This window comes from Argentina silus (genome assembly GCF_951799395.1).
Source record: "Argentina silus genome assembly, chromosome: 12".
Lineage (NCBI taxonomy): Eukaryota > Metazoa > Chordata > Actinopteri > Argentiniformes > Argentinidae > Argentina > Argentina silus.
The window spans coordinates 1,089,016-1,106,999 of record NC_139666.1 but is presented as its reverse complement, the minus strand read 5'-3'; the positions used below and the strand labels follow the sequence as shown (position 1 = coordinate 1,106,999).

The 17,984-nt window shown below is 49.1% G+C and overlaps 1 protein-coding gene across 1 annotated transcript in view; it reads left to right on the top strand.

The window, feature by feature from the left end:
- The window catches only part of myo10l3 (myosin X, like 3), a gene marked incomplete at its 5' end in the record, with an annotated part of 49,003 nt that extends 31,275 nt beyond the window's left edge, over positions 1-17,728 (top strand). Inside the window, 19 exons of the mRNA XM_083682029.1 lie at positions 1,952-2,380; positions 2,492-2,525; positions 2,835-3,926; positions 5,389-5,512; positions 7,271-7,514; positions 7,902-7,997; positions 8,647-8,740; positions 9,048-9,103; positions 9,426-9,568; positions 10,128-10,322; positions 10,867-11,024; positions 11,901-12,024; positions 12,359-12,656; positions 13,095-13,302; positions 13,593-13,729; positions 14,258-14,381; positions 14,543-15,028; positions 15,185-15,376; positions 15,709-17,728. Of these exons, the coding sequence (XP_083538155.1) occupies positions 1,952-2,380; positions 2,492-2,525; positions 2,835-3,926; positions 5,389-5,512; positions 7,271-7,514; positions 7,902-7,997; positions 8,647-8,740; positions 9,048-9,103; positions 9,426-9,568; positions 10,128-10,322; positions 10,867-11,024; positions 11,901-12,024; positions 12,359-12,656; positions 13,095-13,302; positions 13,593-13,729; positions 14,258-14,381; positions 14,543-15,028; positions 15,185-15,376; positions 15,709-15,813 (4,339 nt within the window). The 3' untranslated portion in view covers positions 15,814-17,728. The remainder of the gene's footprint in view (positions 1-1,951; positions 2,381-2,491; positions 2,526-2,834; positions 3,927-5,388; positions 5,513-7,270; positions 7,515-7,901; positions 7,998-8,646; positions 8,741-9,047; positions 9,104-9,425; positions 9,569-10,127; positions 10,323-10,866; positions 11,025-11,900; positions 12,025-12,358; positions 12,657-13,094; positions 13,303-13,592; positions 13,730-14,257; positions 14,382-14,542; positions 15,029-15,184; positions 15,377-15,708) is intronic.
- Between the last annotated feature and the right edge of the window lie 256 nt (positions 17,729-17,984).

Sequence of the window (17,984 nt, the reverse complement as noted above, 5' to 3'; positions counted from 1 at the left end):
TGTCGTTCTAGTGTCATCGTCAGACGTCAACCAGCGGTGGTTGGCATGGCTTTATTTATATACCATCTTTTCATATTCAAATAATGCAGATAATCAAATGAAATACGAATGATTCATACAATAGATTATCTTGTCAAGAGTTGACCGTTTTGAAAATGTTTAAGGCAGTAACAGTCCATGGTCCACCAACTATTGATGTCATATTTTATTGAATAGAATGTTTTGTCAACTTCAACTTGAAGTTTATTGGGAAACTCACATGGCTGTTTACATGAGACCTGATATACAACACTAAAACCAATCCTAGCGGACCGCCGGCGGGCATGATATCCCAGAGCCCTGACAGAGGCCTCCCACCCAGGGACAGAGGGCGCATTAATCACTGTGATTCAGGCAGCTACATGCATGGACACCCCTGGGGTGTAAATTAGCCTTCACTGGGACCTGCTGAAGTCCCCTTCATGTTGTATACAAGGTCACATACACATGCGCACACACACACACACACGCACGCACGCACGCACACACACACACACACACACACACACACACACACACACACACACACACACACACACACACACACACACACACACACACACACACAGGGACAGTAGGGAGGGTTTCAATCCCACCCGTGGTCATGGAGAGATCACTGGACAGAGGCAGGCGGTCCATGGTGGGTGGTCTGTGTGGGCGAGGGGGCTCAGTCACAGAGCTAAACACAGCTGCCCCCCCCCCCCCCCCCTCCAGCTCACCACACCACCACACTGACTGACACAACGCAAACTCAACTTATTACCTAGGACAGCTCTGTTACCAGCCAATAGTCTTTCGTTATTTGACCAGCTGTATATCTTATGGGAGAGAGACAGTGTGGTTGAAGAGGGAGGCTGTTTGGAACACAGTAGATAACACAGCAGAGATGTGGTTGGATTTAACCTGTGAGATCTGGTGGGTGTTCAAATGGGACCAGGACCCGTGTCCACAAAGCATCTCACACCAGGAGAGCTGATCTCAGGCCTGTCTGTATCATCTTATTCATCACCATCTAAAAAGGCAAAACTGATTCTGGATCAGCGCTCCTGTGTGCTAAGAGACAAAGGTACCGGCCAGAACCAGGAAGGATTGTTCTTGGGCTGTGGGAACAGAACCCTTTCAAGGACCCTGTTGGGTTCCGTGTAGAACCCTTCCCACAGGTGGTTCTAAATGGAACCCAAAAGGGTTCTACATGCAAACCATAAAGGTTCTACAAAAGGTTTTTTGGAACCCTTTTTTTCTGACGTAGCTGCGACACAGGGATCATGTGACCTGCTACACCACAAACCTGAGCAGTGGTGCACCTGGATGCTGAATAAATATCCCAGCCAGTCTGTTTCTGCACGGAACGTCAAATGTGTCAAGTCCTGACGCTGAGCTTGTTGTTGTACATTGAGAGTCCTGTCAAATCTGAATGTCTTCCAAGTTAAGGCTTGTCCTTTACCTCCAAATATAAACCAGGACTGTTCAGTGTTTCTATGGTCACACACATGCTGATGTAGTAGGTAACGTCGACTTAAATCTCCATCTCCATGTGTGTTTGTGTGTGTGTGTGTGTGTGTGTGTGTGTGTGTGTGTGTGTGTGTGTGTGTCTGTGTGTGTGTGTGTGTGTGTGTGTGTGTGTGTGTGTGTGTGTGTGTGTGTGTGTGTGTGTTTGTGTGTGTGTGTGTGTGTGTTTGTGTGTGTGTGTGTGTGTGTGTGTGTGTGTGTGTGTGTGTGTGTGTGTGTGTCTGTGTGTGTGTGTGTGTGTGTGTGTGTGTGTGTGTGTGTGTGTGTGTGTGTGTGTGTGTCTGTGTGTGTGTGTGTGTGTGTGTGTGTGTGTATACTCTGACACACAGGACCAGGAGCGTGTTCTGCTCCTGCCAGTGAGCCGTCTGACTCTGTCTCTGTGTTCTGGTTCCTCTCCCTGTAGGAAGCACTATAAGAAGGTCCTGGCCGGCACCGTGACCATCCAGAAGAACTACCGGGCCCACTACTGGAGACGGGTCTTCCTCCGGCTCCGCACCGCCGCCCTCGTCCTCCAGAAGCACCACCGCGGCCAGCTGGCCCGCGGACTCTACCGCCACCTCTGTGAAGAGAAGAGACGAAAGGAGGAAGAGGAGAGGAGGAAGAGGGAGGAGGAGGAGAGGAGGCGCATAGAGGAGGAGAAGAGGAGGCTGGAGGAAGAGAGGAGGCGCATAGAGGAGGAGAAGAGGAGGAGAGAGGAGGAGGAGGAGAGGCAGAGGCTGAGGGAGGAGGAGGAAGTGAGGAGGAGGAGGAAGGAGGAAGAGGCTCTGCGGGCGCGGCAGGAAGAGGAGTTGAGGAGGAGGGAGGAGGAGCTGAGGGCTGCAGCCAAGAACAGGTACTCCAGAAACACCTTCTAAGTTCTACAAGTTCTACAAGTTCTACAAATGTATCTGAGGGCAATATTCTCTCTTTATGTAAATTGCTTCATTTTATCCCTCTTTCTCAGGAACTCACTGGAGATTAACTCTGTTTGCCCAAAGGTAATTTCATCTCTTCATATATTCACGCAAGTTAACTCCTACAGAAGATGGTATTGACAATAGTACGTTAATATTGACCACAGTATGATTATGCATGAAATGATGCAGAGTATGAATTATGCATGAGGTGATGCAGAGTAATGAATTATGCATGAAATGATGCGGAGTATGAATTATGAATGAAAGTACATAACCGGAATAAGTGATTGCTACAATACATTTACCGATGAGTTCCAGTCCAAGACACAAACTGAACACAGCTTTCGTTTGACTTTGACATCCCTCTGTTCCTCCTCCGTCTCCCATCAGAAGGAGGTGTCCCTGTCCCACAGCCTGCCCGGCCACACCTTGGAGGAGGAGAGCCGTCAGAAGGAGGTGTCCCTGTCCCACAGCCTGCCCGGCCACACCTCGGAGGAGGAGAGCCGTCAGATGGAGGAGATCCAGCGTCTGGAGAGGGAGATCGAGCGCCTGCAGAAGCAGAGGGAGGATGGGGTCTCCATGCTGGGGGAGGACGACGACATCGGAGGAGGAGGAGGAGGCGGGGGCTCCAAGGACGAGCTTCGCCAGAGGAGGGATGCAGAGATCTACCGCCTGGAGAAGGAGGCGTCCCGCGTGGCCACCGAGTTCCTGGACCTCCTGGACTTCGGCGGCCTGGAGCAGTCGCTCTCCAGTGAGGAGAACCTCCACGACCCGTCCACCGCCCCGCTGGCTCTGGCCGAGGAGGAGGAGGAGGAGGAGGAGGTGGACGAAGGCTTCAGCGCCGAGGACGAGTGCTGCAGTGTCCCCCTCCCGGACTTCCCCCCCCCGGCCGAGATCCCCCTGGACCAGGACATCTTCGCCAGCGTGCCCCCCCCCCCGCCGGCCTTCGCCGAGGGTCTGGTGTCGTCCTCCTCCCCCTCGACCGCAAACCGACCGCCAGTGGTCGCCCAAAATGGACCCACGCACGCCCCCCCTACGTACATACCAGCCCCCCCAACCTATATCCCAGCCCCCCCTACCTACATTCCAGCCCCCCCTACCTACATCCCAGCCCCCCCTACCTACATCCCAGCCCCCCCTACCTACATCCCAGAACCCCCTACCTACATCCCAGCCCCCCCTACCTACACCCCCGCACCCCCGCCTCCCCGCCCAGTCCCAGTCCTCACCAACGCGGATAGACGGTCTTCCCACAAGGCCCTCCCAGCCCCCCCGGCCCCCCCAGGCCCAGAGGAGGCCTCCTCCTTCAGCATCCTCCCAGACACAGAGTCCGACTACGACCAGGACGAGTACGAGGAGGCGCAGGGGAGCTCCGGAGACGCCGCCAGCACCAACGACGGCCACGCCACCGACGAGGAGGTGCTACACAAGTCCTCCTGCACCCAGAACAGCCTGGACTCCTTCAGGGGGAGCTCTGACTCGGTGAGGAGTTACTATGACTCCTGTTTGATACCAACAAGGAGCACTCAGTTCCATTGTTATGCAATTAAAATGTAATAATATATCATGTAATGACTATCATATTACTAGTATGTATTACTGTGTTACTACTGGTAGAAGACTGGCTTCATACAGATCAGGTCACTGAAAATATCGTCTCCAAAGTGCAGACTAGAACACCAAAACGGACTTGAAACTAGTCGGTTATAAAGGGTTAGGGTTAGTCAGTTATAAAGGGTTAGGGTTAGTCGGTTATAAAGGGTTAGGGTTGGTCAGTTATAGAGGGTTGGGGTTAGTCAGTTATAAAGGGTTAGGGTTAGTCAGTTATAAAGGGTTGGGGTTAGTCAGTTATAAAGGGTTAGGGTTAGTCAGTTATAAAGGGTTAGGGTTGGTCAGTTATAGAGGGTTGGGGTTAGTCAGTTATAAAGGGTTAGGGTTAGTCAGTTATAAAGGGTTAGGGTTAGTCAGTTATAAAGGGTTAGGGTTGGTCAGTTATAGAGGGTGTTATTACTGTAAAGCCAACTGCTGTCCTGCTGCACAGGTTTGGAACAAACCACACCTTCCTGGATGTGGCTGTCACAGAGCCATGCTTTGGGCTGGGTCCACAGCACACCTTCAAGCAGGAATCTGCTGTAACCTTGTCACAACACTAATTTCATGTTAATGGTTTGAGTTATTACGGTGGAATACTTTAGCGATGTGTTTTTGGCCGTGGTGTGTGAGTGTCTGCGAGTCTGTTCCCAGATCCTGTCAATCAGGAGGTGAGAGCCTGGAAGGACAGCAGACGTGATGAGGAATGGGGGAGAAGGGAGGGGGGAGGGGGGGGGCATTGTCAGAGAATAGTAATAGTAATAGTCAACTTTATTTATATAACTTTTAAAACAGTTTTACAAATTGCTTTACTAGTGTGCAGATAAAACTAGATAATAAAAAATACTAGCAAATAAAAACTAAATATACGTAGAAAAGGCGGCGTTAATTAAAGGCTTGTCTATAAAAACGAGTTTTAAGATTTAAAAGAAAATACAGATCTTGCTCGGGAGAAAGAAGGGGACGAGTAGAGAGAGGCATGGCCCCAGGGCATTGAAAAGCAGATTTAGGAAGTTGACTCCCTTGACTGTTTTCTCTCTCTTCACAAGAATGAAACTTGTTCATTCTTGAACGTACGTTTCAGGAAAGCTCTCACAGCTGAACTCAGGGACACAAGCACTGGCAGGTACATGGACAGATATCGCCTGTGGATTCTGAACTGAACAAACACATGAGACATATTTCAGGGTGCAATCTGAGACCCTCCCCCACTCAGCCCTGTTGGGTCAAAACCTTTTTTCATTTCTGCTCTTTTTAAAAATAAATGTTTTACCAGAAATGAAACTGCAGACTGCACCTTTAAACAGAGACCTTTATCTGTCTAATAATGAACAACGTGTGATGTGTTTTCCAGTTCATCGACAGTGACACAGACAACGACGGGTATGTGGACACGGACGAGGAGGTCTCCAACGGGAGGGTGAACCTGCTGAATGGTGGCGGGCCCCCCTACTTCCACAGCTACCTCTACATGAAGGGTGAGTGAGGGGTACTTCCACAGCTACCTCTACATGAAGGGTGAGTGGGGGGTACTTCCACAGCTACCTCTACATGAAGGGTGAGTGGGGGGTACTTCCACAGCTACCTCTACATGAAGGGTGAGTGGGGGGTACTTCCACAGCTACCTCTACATGAAGGGTGAGTGGGGGGTACTTTCAGATAGATAGATAGAAACTTTATTTATCCCTAGGGGAAATTCAGGTTCCAAGTAGCTTAAGACATAGAGACATCACACATAACATACACATACAACATACAACATACAACATATAACATACAACATACAACATACAACATACAACATACAACATACAACATACAACATACACATACAACATACAACATACACATACAACATACAACATACAACATACAACATACAACATACAACATACACATACAACATACAACATACACATACAACATACAACATACAACATACAACATACAACATACAACATACACATACAACATACAACATACACATACAACATACAACATACAACATACAACATACAACATACACATACAACATACAACATACAACATACAACATACAACATACAACATACACATACAACATACAACATACAACAGCTACCTCTACATGAAGGGTGAGTGGGGGGTACTTTCACAGCTACCTCTACATGAAGGGTGAGTGGGGGGTACTTTCACAGCTACCTCTACATGAAGGGTGAGTGGGGGGTACTTTCACAGCTACCTCTACATGAAGGGTGAGTGGGGGGTACTTTCACAGCTACCTCTACATGAAGGGTGAGTGGGGGGTACTTTCACAGCTACCTCTACATGAAGGGTGAGTGGGGGGTACTTTCACAGCTACCTCTACATGAAGGGTGAGTGGGGGGTACTTTCACAGCTACCTCTACATGAAGGGTGAGTGGGGGGTACTTTCACAGCTACCTCTACATGAAGGGTGAGTGGGGGGTACTTTCACAGCTACCTCTACATGAAGGGTGAGTGGGGGGTACTTTCACAGCTACCTCTACATGAAGGGTGAGTGGGGGGTACTTCCACAGCTACCTCTACATGAAGGGTGAGTCAGGGGTTTTAAAGGTTATTTTTTTGAGTGAGGCAGTCCCACTCTTATTGGATAGAGAGACAGGAAGGTAAGGAGGAGAGGGTATGTCAGCAGGGCACAGGCCGGGTTCTAACCCATGCTGACATGGGCATGTGTGTGCACTGTAGGCTGCAGTGCCAGACCACTGGACCGCCCCAGGCCACAGGGGTGAGTGGGTTTGCCAAATCACTGGTCAACAGGCATGTACAGTCGGCTGAAGGGGTTTCATGCACCACTGAAGGCGGTGTCTGTTGGTGTAGTCGTCCTCTGACGGTGTCTGTTGGTGTAGAGTCGTCCTCTGCATGGCCAACCAACACAATCTGACAATAACAACTCTCAATAGATTGGATTCCCAGAATGTTGCATAAATTATGGAGTTCAAGTCCAATTTGATATTAGTTTCAAGCTGCTATCATATTAGTGTCATATGGAGCATGTAAGACGCCGTGTGAGAACAGGGATCTCAAGGGCTTTTCTTCCAGATCAAAATGGTCAGTTTGGTAACAGACCTTTTAGCTTGTGTGTGCTGAACATAACATTCCTTCAGTCTTTGATACCAAATTACTGAATTGCAACATCTTTATTGAGTTTCTCTCTCCTCTTTCCCTCCCCCCCCTCTCCCTCCCCCTTCCCCCCCCCCCCCCCCCTCCTCCCTCAGGGGGTCTGATGATCCCGTGGCGGCGGCGGTGGTGTGTGCTGAAGGATGAGACGTTCCTGTGGTTCCGGGCCAAGCAGGACTCTCTGAAGTCGGGCTGGCTGTACAAGAAGGGCGGCGGCATGTCCACGCTGTCCCGCCGCAACTGGAAGATGCGCTGGTTCGTCCTGCGGGACTCCAAGCTCATGTACTTTGAGAACGACAGCGAGGAGAAGCTGAAGGGAACCATCGACGTCCGCTCGGCCAAGTAAGAGCCTGGTGGCGAACCCTAACCCTAACCCTAACCCTAACCCTAACCCTCTGATAGAACTGACTGATAACTCGCCTCTGATGGAACTCTCTGACTGACAGCTCACCTTTTGCCTCTTGCTGCCAGCTCTTTCCAATTAAATTTTCATCTTTCATGCTTATTTGTGGAATTTAGAATTCAAAACGTCACTTCTAAACAGCAGACCAGGGATTCCTGACAAGAAAATGCCTGACAAGAAAATCAAGCACAATATATGAATATTTTTCAAATATTCTAATATGCATTTTGCCCCTTGGGGACGACTGTGTTTAATGGGAGGTACAGAAGGGTTTTTAAGTGCTGTCTCTCTCTGAGTGGTGGTTGACCATGGGTTGTTTCTGACAGGCAAATAGTGGACAACCATGAGAAGGAGAATGCCCTGAACATTGTGACTGATGAGAGGACCTACCACATCTACGCAGAGACCCCAGAGGACGCCAGGTAGGATATAGACCCCTATCCAGGCCCTAACCCTAACCCTAACCCTAAACCCTAACCCTAACCCTAAACGTGACCCTAACCCTACTCTACCACATAGACATGACAATAGTACTACTGTGTACATGCTACTCAGGGGAGGCTGGTGGAGGTAGAAATCAGAGGACGGGCTCGTTGTAATGCATGGAACGGAATGAGGAATGGTATCAAACATGCTAACACCTTTCCATGCATCACAATGAGTCCGTCCTCCGATTTCTACCTCCACCTGCCTCCCCTGATACTACTACATACTACACTACTTTAGTAGTACTGTTATGTCTTATATGCTACAGACGATATCAGATAGTTGAAGCTCTGGCCAAGCCTCATGAAATGACAGAATCAGTATTCTTCTTATCTGTCATGGTAAACACACTGTAGGTTTGTGTGATTTCTATTGCTGATGAATTTCCTTTGAAAATAATGTGTGGATGTTTAGTTCCCCCTAGTGGTTGACTTGTGCTCTGCACTGTGTGTTGTACTGCATGACTGTGTGTGTGTGTGTGTGTGTGTGTGTGTGTGTGTGTGTGTGTGTGTGTGTGTGTGTGTGTGTGTGTGTGTGTGTGTGTGTGTGTGTGTGGGTGGTTAATTCTCCCTCTCCCTCCCCCAGTGGCTGGTTCAACGTGTTGAGTCGGGTCCAGAGCGGCAGCCCAGAGCAGCTGATGGAGATGCACCATGAACAGGCCAACCCCAAGAACGCAGTGGTCAGTCCCACGCCACGCCACGCCCTCCATATCATCCATGTGTACCACACAGAGAGAGGCTGGTGGAGGTAGGAATCGGAGGACAGGCTCATTGTAATAGAATTTGGAATCGGTATCAAACCATTCCTTATTCCATTCCATGCATTACAAAGATCCTCCGATTTCTACCTCCACCGGCCTCCCCTGATACCATATCACATCATAGCATTTCATATTTTCGTAGAGTTTGAGCTTTACAGTCACCATTTTCAATAGTCGTAGTATATTCATTAGTCTGGAGCCTCTAACAACCCAAATATCCCTCCAGGGGACTCTGGATGTGGGGCTGATCGACTCAGTCTGTGCTTCCGACAACCCTGACAGGTGAGGAATTATCGGATTAGTGACTGAATTAATTGTGTTTGTTGAAACTTGATTTGGTGGTTGATATGATCACACAGTGATTATGTCTTCACCACGCCAGGAATCATCATCAATCACAATTACCCTGTCTGTGGTGTTGTTGCTACGATTGTCCTATGGGCATGTGTGTGTGTGTGTGTGTGTGTGTGTGTGTGTGTGTGTGTGTGTGTGTGTGTGTGTGTGTGTGTGTGTGTGTGCGTGCGTGCGTGCGTGTGCGTGTGCGTGTGCGTGTGTGTGTGTGTGTGTATGCAGTATCTCATCATCTGACCCATCATCCCTCCAGACCCAACTCGTTCGTGATCATCACGGCCAACCGGGTGATCCACTGCAACACGGACCTGCCGGAGGAGATGCACCACTGGATCGGCCTGCTGCAGAAGCCCAAGGGAGACTCCAGGATCGACGGGCAGGAGTTCCTCGTCAGAGGTCGGTGTCAGACCGCATGTCGCTTCTCAGACTTCTCAGAGGTCGGGGCGCTCAGTGGCGTAGCACACTAAGGCGCATACCATATCATCGCAAGGTCCCTGGTTCAATTCCGGCCATCGACATATCCTGCATGTCATCCCTCCTCTCTCTCTCTCACCCATCCTTCCTGTCAATCTCTACTGTCTCTATCCCAATAAAGCAGAAATGCCCTAAAAACATATAATAAAAAAAAAGAGGTTGGCGTCAGAGGTGATCAGAGGTTAGTGTCAGACTGCATGTCGGTTCTCAGACTTATCAGAGGTTGGTGTCAGACTCCTGTGTTGTCGTTGAGATAAAATCTCTTTTTCAAGAGAGACGTGTTTCAACAGCAGCAGGGGGAACAAAGTTTCAGTTCCATATAGAAACACAAACGTCGGAGCTAAAAACAGCTGTCCTAGTCACAGTTACACAAATCTGTGATATTTGCATCGACCAAGTGTTTAAACGCCAAGTGACTAGATCCTACTAGTTTAAGTTTTAAACTTCATCTCAGTGTGTGTGTGTCCTTCCTTCTCTACAGGCTGGCTGCATAAGGAGATGAAGTCTGGAGCCAAGAGCAGCTCTCTGAAGCTGAAGAAACGCTGGTTCGTCCTGACCCTCAACTCCCTGGACTACTACAAGTCCTCTGAACGCAGCGCCTCCAAGCTGGGCACCCTGGTCCTCAACAGCCTGTGTTCTGTGGTGCAGCCTGACGAGAAGGTCTTCAAGGAGACCGGTGAGCGTGTGTGTGGTGTGAGTGTGTGTGTGTGTGTGTGTGTGTGTGTGTGTGTGTTCTAGTTCAGCTAGGTCAACATTGACCTCCATTAAAGATGGGAGACCTTCAGCATGTCACTGTAGACGTTCATGCCAGAGGCCCTTCAACGAAGACACGTGTAGGTCTGCAAGGCCTGGATAGGGTATCAAACACCATTCCTCATTCCATTCCATGCATTACAATGAGCCCGTCCTCCGATATCTGCCTCCACCAGCCTCCCCTGTTGGCCTCTTAGCTAGCTCAGTGCTCCTGGGGTCTCATTACATTTACATTTATGGCATTTAGCAGACGCCAAAGCGACTTACAACAAATACTCATTTGTTTAAGTAAGTAAATCATCTATCCAACAGTCATCATAAGACAAAGTAACCAATGCTCACACCAGGGGCTTTTTTAAATTATTTATTAACAGGAGAGAACTGGTACAGGGGTAACAAGGGGTAACATGTACTGTACTTGGGCTTCTCTGTGTCCTGACACCCCCCTCCCCTGACACCCCCCTCAGGCTACTGGAACATCATCATCCACGGACGTAAACACTCCTACCGCCTCTACAGCAAGCTGCTGAACGAGGCCATGCGGTGGGCGTCGGCCATACAGGGGGCCATCGACAGCAAGGCCCCCATCGAGACCCCCACCCAACAGCTCATCAGGGACATCAAGGTACGGCCAGGACCACCTCCCTCGTCACACTGCAGTTAGTTGATTACATTTGAGGTCAGATCCGGTAACGTATGATCTATGTAGGTTAGAACTACTACTACTACATCTGATCTTACGACTTGATTAACAACATTTAATTACGAGTTGGTTAACGATGGGACCGCAGCTGAGATGTCATCCATGTGCGTTCCAGCTGTGGAGACGTTTACCTTTGCAGCCTCTGCTTGTGGCCAGGGACAGGCACTGTAGTTACAAGTGAGGTACTTGGGCCCGAGCTCGCTGTGTGTGGAAGGAGTGAATTTCCTTTTTTTCCCAGGCTTTTGCCTCCTCCATTTTAACTCATTTAGTGCATTTAGGGTGAATAAAGTCAAATTGTCACCATTCCAGAGTGCCACGGGTGACTTTATTCACCAGAAATGGGATAAATGATGATGCTTCCTTTTGTAGCCAATCAGAGTGTTGTTGCTAGGTAAACACCACATAGAACACTTGGCACTCTAGGTGGTGAGTGTTCCGGAACTCTTTGGCAGTTCTTTTCAACCTCTGTTCCTCTTCATTCACCTGTGTGGCGTGCCGTGATTGGCTTTTCTTCATACTCCAGTATGACCATGATACTGGAAAACGTTTTTCCACTGGTTTTAGTAAGAGTGTTATATTGTGTGTAGTTCATCCTATACGGGTCTGCTAGCTAGGCGACGGTGTGTGATGCTAGTTAGCCTATTCACCAAGGCATTATAAGGCGATCCCTGATCCTGTGTGATGCTAGTTAGCCTATTCACCAAGGCATTATAAGCCGATCCCTGATCCTGTGTCATGCTAGTTAGCCTATTCACCAAGGCATTACAAGCCGAACCCTGATCCTGTGTTTGTCTCCAGGAGAGCAGTCTGAACGTGGAGGCTGTGGAGCAGACCTACTGGAGGAACCCCATCCTGAGATATACCCAGCATCCTTTGCACTCCCCGCTACTACCTCTGCCTTACGGAGACATCAACGTCCACTGTGAGTTCACGTCCTGCTGTTACCATGGCAGCACCGTAGAAGCACACCGCTTCATCTGACAGAAATAGAAGTGGCGCCCGTCATGACTTACCTAATACAGAACCTCTGTTGTCTTTGTCTCCCCCTTCCCTCCACCTCTCTCTCTCTCTCTCTCTCTCTCTCTCTCCTCTACCCTCTCTCCCTCCACCTCTCTCTCTCTCTCTCACTCTCTCTACCCTACCCTCGATCCCTCCATCTCTCTCTACCTCTCTCCCTCTCTCTACCCTACCCTCGATCCCTCCATCTCTCTCTACCTCTCTCCCTCCTTCCCTCCCCCTCTCTCTCTGTGCCACAGTGCAAAAGGAGAAGGGTTATGCCAGCCTGCAGGATGAGGCGGTGAAGATCTTCAACTCCCTGCAGGAGATGGAGACGGTCTCTGACCCGGTGCCCATCATCCAGGGCACCCTGCAGACCTGCCAGGACCTGCGGCCACTCAGGGACGAGGTCTACTGTCAGCTGATCAAACAGACCAATCACGTCCCTCAGCCCAACAGCACGGCCAATCACGCCCACTGGCACCTCCTCACCTGCATGAGTTGCACCTTCCTGCCCAGCCGGGGGATCCTGCGTTACCTCAAGTTCCACCTCAAAAGGTACCGGACTCCACTGGTCCCTTCAGTCATTTTACTTTATACTTTTTTTACTTTTTACTTTATACTTTTTTACTGAGCTGCTTTGAAAAATGCAGAGCTACAAAATAGAGTAGAATGGAATGGAATACACACACATAATCACACACACACACACACACACACACACACAGCTGGTCTACCTCACTAACATTGAGCAACTTGCTGCCCCACAGGCAACGTATGTGCCCCCCCATGGAGCCTTATTTTCAGACGTTGATTTAGAACAATGATTACCTTTGACCGTATAGTATATATAGTATATATATATATATATTACTATTTATAATATTATTAATAGCAGCAACCATATTTCCTCTTGCCAGAACCGTTGATTAACCTACTCTCCACCCTGCTCAACACACTAAACTTCTCCTGGTCTGAATGCTGCTTCTCCTCCAGGATTAAGGAGCTGTTCCCTGGGTCGGAGATTGAGATGTTTGCCCATTTCATCGGTGAGTCTCTGAAGAGGACGAAGGCCAGGGAGTATGTGCCCTCCCAGGAGGAGATAGCGGCTCTGCTGACCAGGCAGGAGATGACCACCACGGTGTACTGCCACGGAGGAGGCTCCTGCAAGATCTCCATCAACTCCCACACCACTGCTGGAGAGGTAGGCTGGCCGCTCTGCTCATGTCTGCATGTTGTCGGCGCCCCTGGAGCAGTTAGGGGGTAAGTGCCTTGCTCAAGGGCACAACGGCAGTGGTAGGCACCTTAGATATGATACCAGCAACCCTCCAGTCACCAGCTCACATCCGGGGGTGGGGATCAAACCAGCAACCTACCGATTGTTGGCAGGCCTCTCTAACCTCTAGGCGACCTGCCGCTCCAATAGAGATAATCTCCGGTAAAACAGTGGCAACTGGGCTAGAAGGTGATGTTTGGTGACCTTTGTGTGTCCAGGTGGTGGAGAAGCTGATCCGAGGACTGGCCATGGAGGACAGCAGGAACATGTTTGCTCTGTTTGAACACAACAACACCATGGACCGGGCTGTGGAGAGCCGGGTCATTGTCGCTGACGTACTGGCCAAGTTTGAGAGGTAAGCGCTTCGCCGCAGCAAGGCCCCCGTAGAGATCACAGTGGTCATGATGACACACGCTTGGCAGATGATTACAGTATGTACGCCTCTTCTCAGATCCATAAAACCTCTGATGTCACTGTAGTGTTGCTAAAACAAAATGGTGGTGGTGGGACTGACCACAAAATGGTGGTGGTGGGACTGACGACTGTAGAATGTAGGGCCGAAGTACCTCACTTAACTCACCAACTGCCAAATAATTCCGGAACACTTTTCTGTGGGGTTTCCTAGCAACAACAACAACACAGTTAACAACACTCTGATTGGCTACTAAATGAAGCATCATCATTGATGCATTTTTGGTGAATAAAGTCACCCTTGGCGCTTTAGAATGTCGACCATTTGGGAGACTTTATTCACCCTCTGCACTAAATAAGTTAACAGTGTTTGCTCCCTGACATGCAGTACTGAAAATAACTTACCAATTTCCTCAGTTATGTGGTAATAAAAGCTTGTATGTTGTGAAACTGAGCGTGTTTTTCCCACCAGGCTGTCGGGTAGTGAGGAGGTGGAGGAGGAGGGCCAGTGGAGACTCTACTTCAAACTCTACTGCTTCCTGGATGTGGAGAGCATGCCCAAGGAAGGAGTGGAGTTTGCTTTCATGTTCGAACAGGTGAGTTCCGGATAACTGTTACATTCTTTTTTTAAACATTCTTTTTCTGAGTGGGGGAGTCCCAGGGCAGGACCTGGGGCAGGACTTTAGTATGTTTAGCCTAAGCCACTGCAGTTAGTTCACCAACCCCCCCCCCCCCCCCCCCCCCCGTCTCTCTCCAGGCCCACGAGAGCCTGACCAGCGGCCACTTCCCCGCCCCGGAGGAGACCCTCCAGCGCCTGGCCGCCCTGCGCCTGCAGTTCCTCCATGGGGACAAGACGCGCGTGGGCTGGAGCCTGGACAGCGTCTACCCGGTGGGGCGCCTGCGTAGCCGCATCCTGCAGTTCACCAAGGTGGGGGTGGGCGGCACCGGGGGCGGGGCCGGGGCCGGGGCGGGGGGGGCGGGACAGACCCTGGAGCGGCGGAGGACCAGCTTCCTGGACGGGACGCTGCGGCGAGGCCTGAAGACGGGCTCCATGAAGAAGCAGCGCCTGGAGGAGGAGCAGATGCTGGAAATGTGGGTGAAGGAGGAGACGTCGGCCACCCGGGCCAGCATCGTGGAGAAGTGGTCCCGGCTGCAGGGCCTGGACCAGCACCAGGCCATGCTCAAGTACATGAACTTCATCAAGGAGTGGCCTGGCTACGGATCCACACTCTTCGATGTAGAGGTAAACGCATTAAGACCGGCCCCAAAGATGACATCACACAGGGTGGTACAGTGCCAGTCAAAAGTTTGGACACACCTTCTCTTTCAATGGTTTTTGACCAGCCTGGGTGTGTGTGTAGCAGAGTCTGACCAGCCTGGGTGTGTGTGTGTCCTACAGTGTAAAGAAGGAGGGTTCCCTCACGACCTGTGGCTGAGCGTGAGTGCGGAGAACGTGTCCGTCTACAAGCGAGGGGAGCCCCGGCCCCTGGAGACCTTCCCCTACGAACACATCATCTTCTTTGGGGTTCCGCAGCCCTGCACCTACAAGATCACCGTGGACGAGAGGGAGATGTTCTTTGAGACACCACAGGTACAGTACGGAGACATTTTGCCATCACGACAACAACACTATCTATATTTTTAGGGCATTTCTGCTTTATTGGGATAGAGATAGTAGAGATTGACAGGAAGGATAGAGATAGTAGAGATTGACAGGAAGGATGGGTGAGAGAGAGAGGAGGGATGACATGCAGGATATGTCGATGGCCGGAATTGAACCAGGGACCTTGCGATGCACACCATATTGCGCCTTAGTGTGCTACGCCACTGAACGCCCCCGATAACAACACTTTTTTACAGCTTTGTGCATATTGCTCATTTGCTTCTCTTGGTTGGGTGACTGGATCATTTCTGTCATTCCAGGTGGGAGAGATTGCCAAGATAATGAAAGCCTACATCAACATGATCGTGAAGAAGCGGTGCAGTGTGAGATCTGTGTCGAGCTATGGAACCAACTGGATCAGGTGATTGGACAGGACATAGGACTCCGCCTCCGGCCGACAGCCAACAGGAAGAGTCCATGAGGACGAGAGGGGTGTTCCTCGTCAACAGAGAAGTCTGGGTGACAACGGAGATCTGCTCATCGCCGCTCACGAATGTGTCGAACTCCAACGAGAGGGAATCTCTCCTTTTTATAGACATGAACTTGATTCTAAGGAATGGGGCGATGTCTCTCAGTGCGCATGCCAACATGCAGAACATTCTAGAACTTCCAGAACTAAAAGCTAAACTGCTTTTCGCTTTCTTCACTCGGTTAGAATTGATTTTTTTCCCCTGGCATGGATCACCGTGTTGTTCTCTGGTAACGTTTCCTGCAATGCTCCCCAACTTATTACGAATGATTGATCAATTATGACATGTTGCATCAAATGTACCTTTTGCGTCTACGATGTCAGTACCGTTTCAGTACCGTTTCAAAGGTTTGTGATTCAGATCCAGTGAGAATCTCTCACCCACAGGCCTTCAGCAGAGTAACTCCCCCTCACGAGAATGTTGTGTCAAATGTGTTATTATTTTAATATATGAGTTGATAGTGTTTGGGCATCCAAGTATACTTTATATATTTATATTATTGAGAAGAAGTGATTTGTTTATATTTTGCCACAGAATTAGGAAGTCCGCTCAGGTTTGATGATAATGAGCAATATGAGAGTAGTCACAAGCCCAGGGAGTTTACCTCCTTGAACATAAATGCCTTAAGTAGTTTCACTGCTTCCATCCATGTTGTTGTTCATCTATTATTCTAGATTAAGTCATGGTTTTTGTGCAGACATTGCCTTTCAGGAACAGGGGTCTGGTGGAGTAGGCCAGGTTTGAATGACTTGGTGGCTGTGGTCGCCGTGTAACCTTGTAACCTTGTGCCTGAGAAGCACTGTTTTAACTCTGGTAAAATGACACTTGCCTTTTACTAGTCAAAAATGACTAAAACAAGAAACCATATAGTACATACAGTGCTTAATATTACCACTACACTAAGGCGTTTCTCAGTAAAGACTCAGAGCAGCGGTTCCACAAAAACTGTGCTTACTTCTGTAAAACAAGATTATAGAACTAGACTCCAGTGTTTTGATTGAACTGTTTTACTTGCTATTTGAATCTGAACATTGTAATGAAATGTCTTGTGACTGAAACCGAAGGATGGTGTTCTTAGTGTCACATGACGGAGTGTGTCATCGGGCGCGGGAGGGCTGGGGTATTTATGGGGTAATGTTTATAATGAGGAAGTGAGGACGGCAGAGAAGACCCACTGTGAGGTGACACGAGGAGACCTGCAACACAGGTGTGTACTAGACACCGAGAGGAATGCAGGTGAGAGCAAAGCATGAACCGTATGTCAGCCTGCTTTAGTCCACAGTGACAGTGTGATACATGGTGATGATGTGTATACCAGGTGATGATGTGTATACCAGGTGATGATGTGTACACCAGGCGCCCAGCATCACTGAAACAGTCCCCTTGCTCTGCGCTCTCTCTCTTCTATCTGCTCAAACTGCTCTCTCTCTCTCTCTCTCTCTCTCTCTCTCTCTATCTCTCTCTCTATCTATCTATCTATCTATCTATCTATCTGCTCTCTCTCTCTCTCTCTCTCTACTCTCTCTCTCTCTCTCTCTCTCTCTCTCTCTCTCTACTCTCTCTCTCTCTCTCTCTTCTATCTGCTCTCTATCGCTCTATCTGCTCTCTCTCTCTCTCTCTCTCTATCTGCTCTCTCTCTCTCTCTCTCTCTCTCTCTTCTATCTGGTCAGCTGCCGGCAGCCACACCAAAGCCATAATCTTCCCGTTTTTAATGACTGTACTGTTACTATGACTACATTTCTGCTTGTTTGGAGATAAAAAAAAAATCTGAAATTGATTTTTTTGTAACTGGATTTACAAAATGCTTTAATAAATTATTGTATTTCATAAGATGTTTGGTGTTGTTTGTACTTTGTGGTATTTTATGCTGATAACTGGACTTTAAAATGGCCTGTAATACCTTCTTAATTTGGCAATAGTCATGAAACAGCAACGTGATCCAGACGAGGAAGGAAAGTGATCAGTGCGTTATTTACCATATTCCACAGAACAATTCTCCACCACAGCCAATAATAACCTCAAATGATCTGTCAACATTCAACCTTAGAGATAACTTAATGACAATT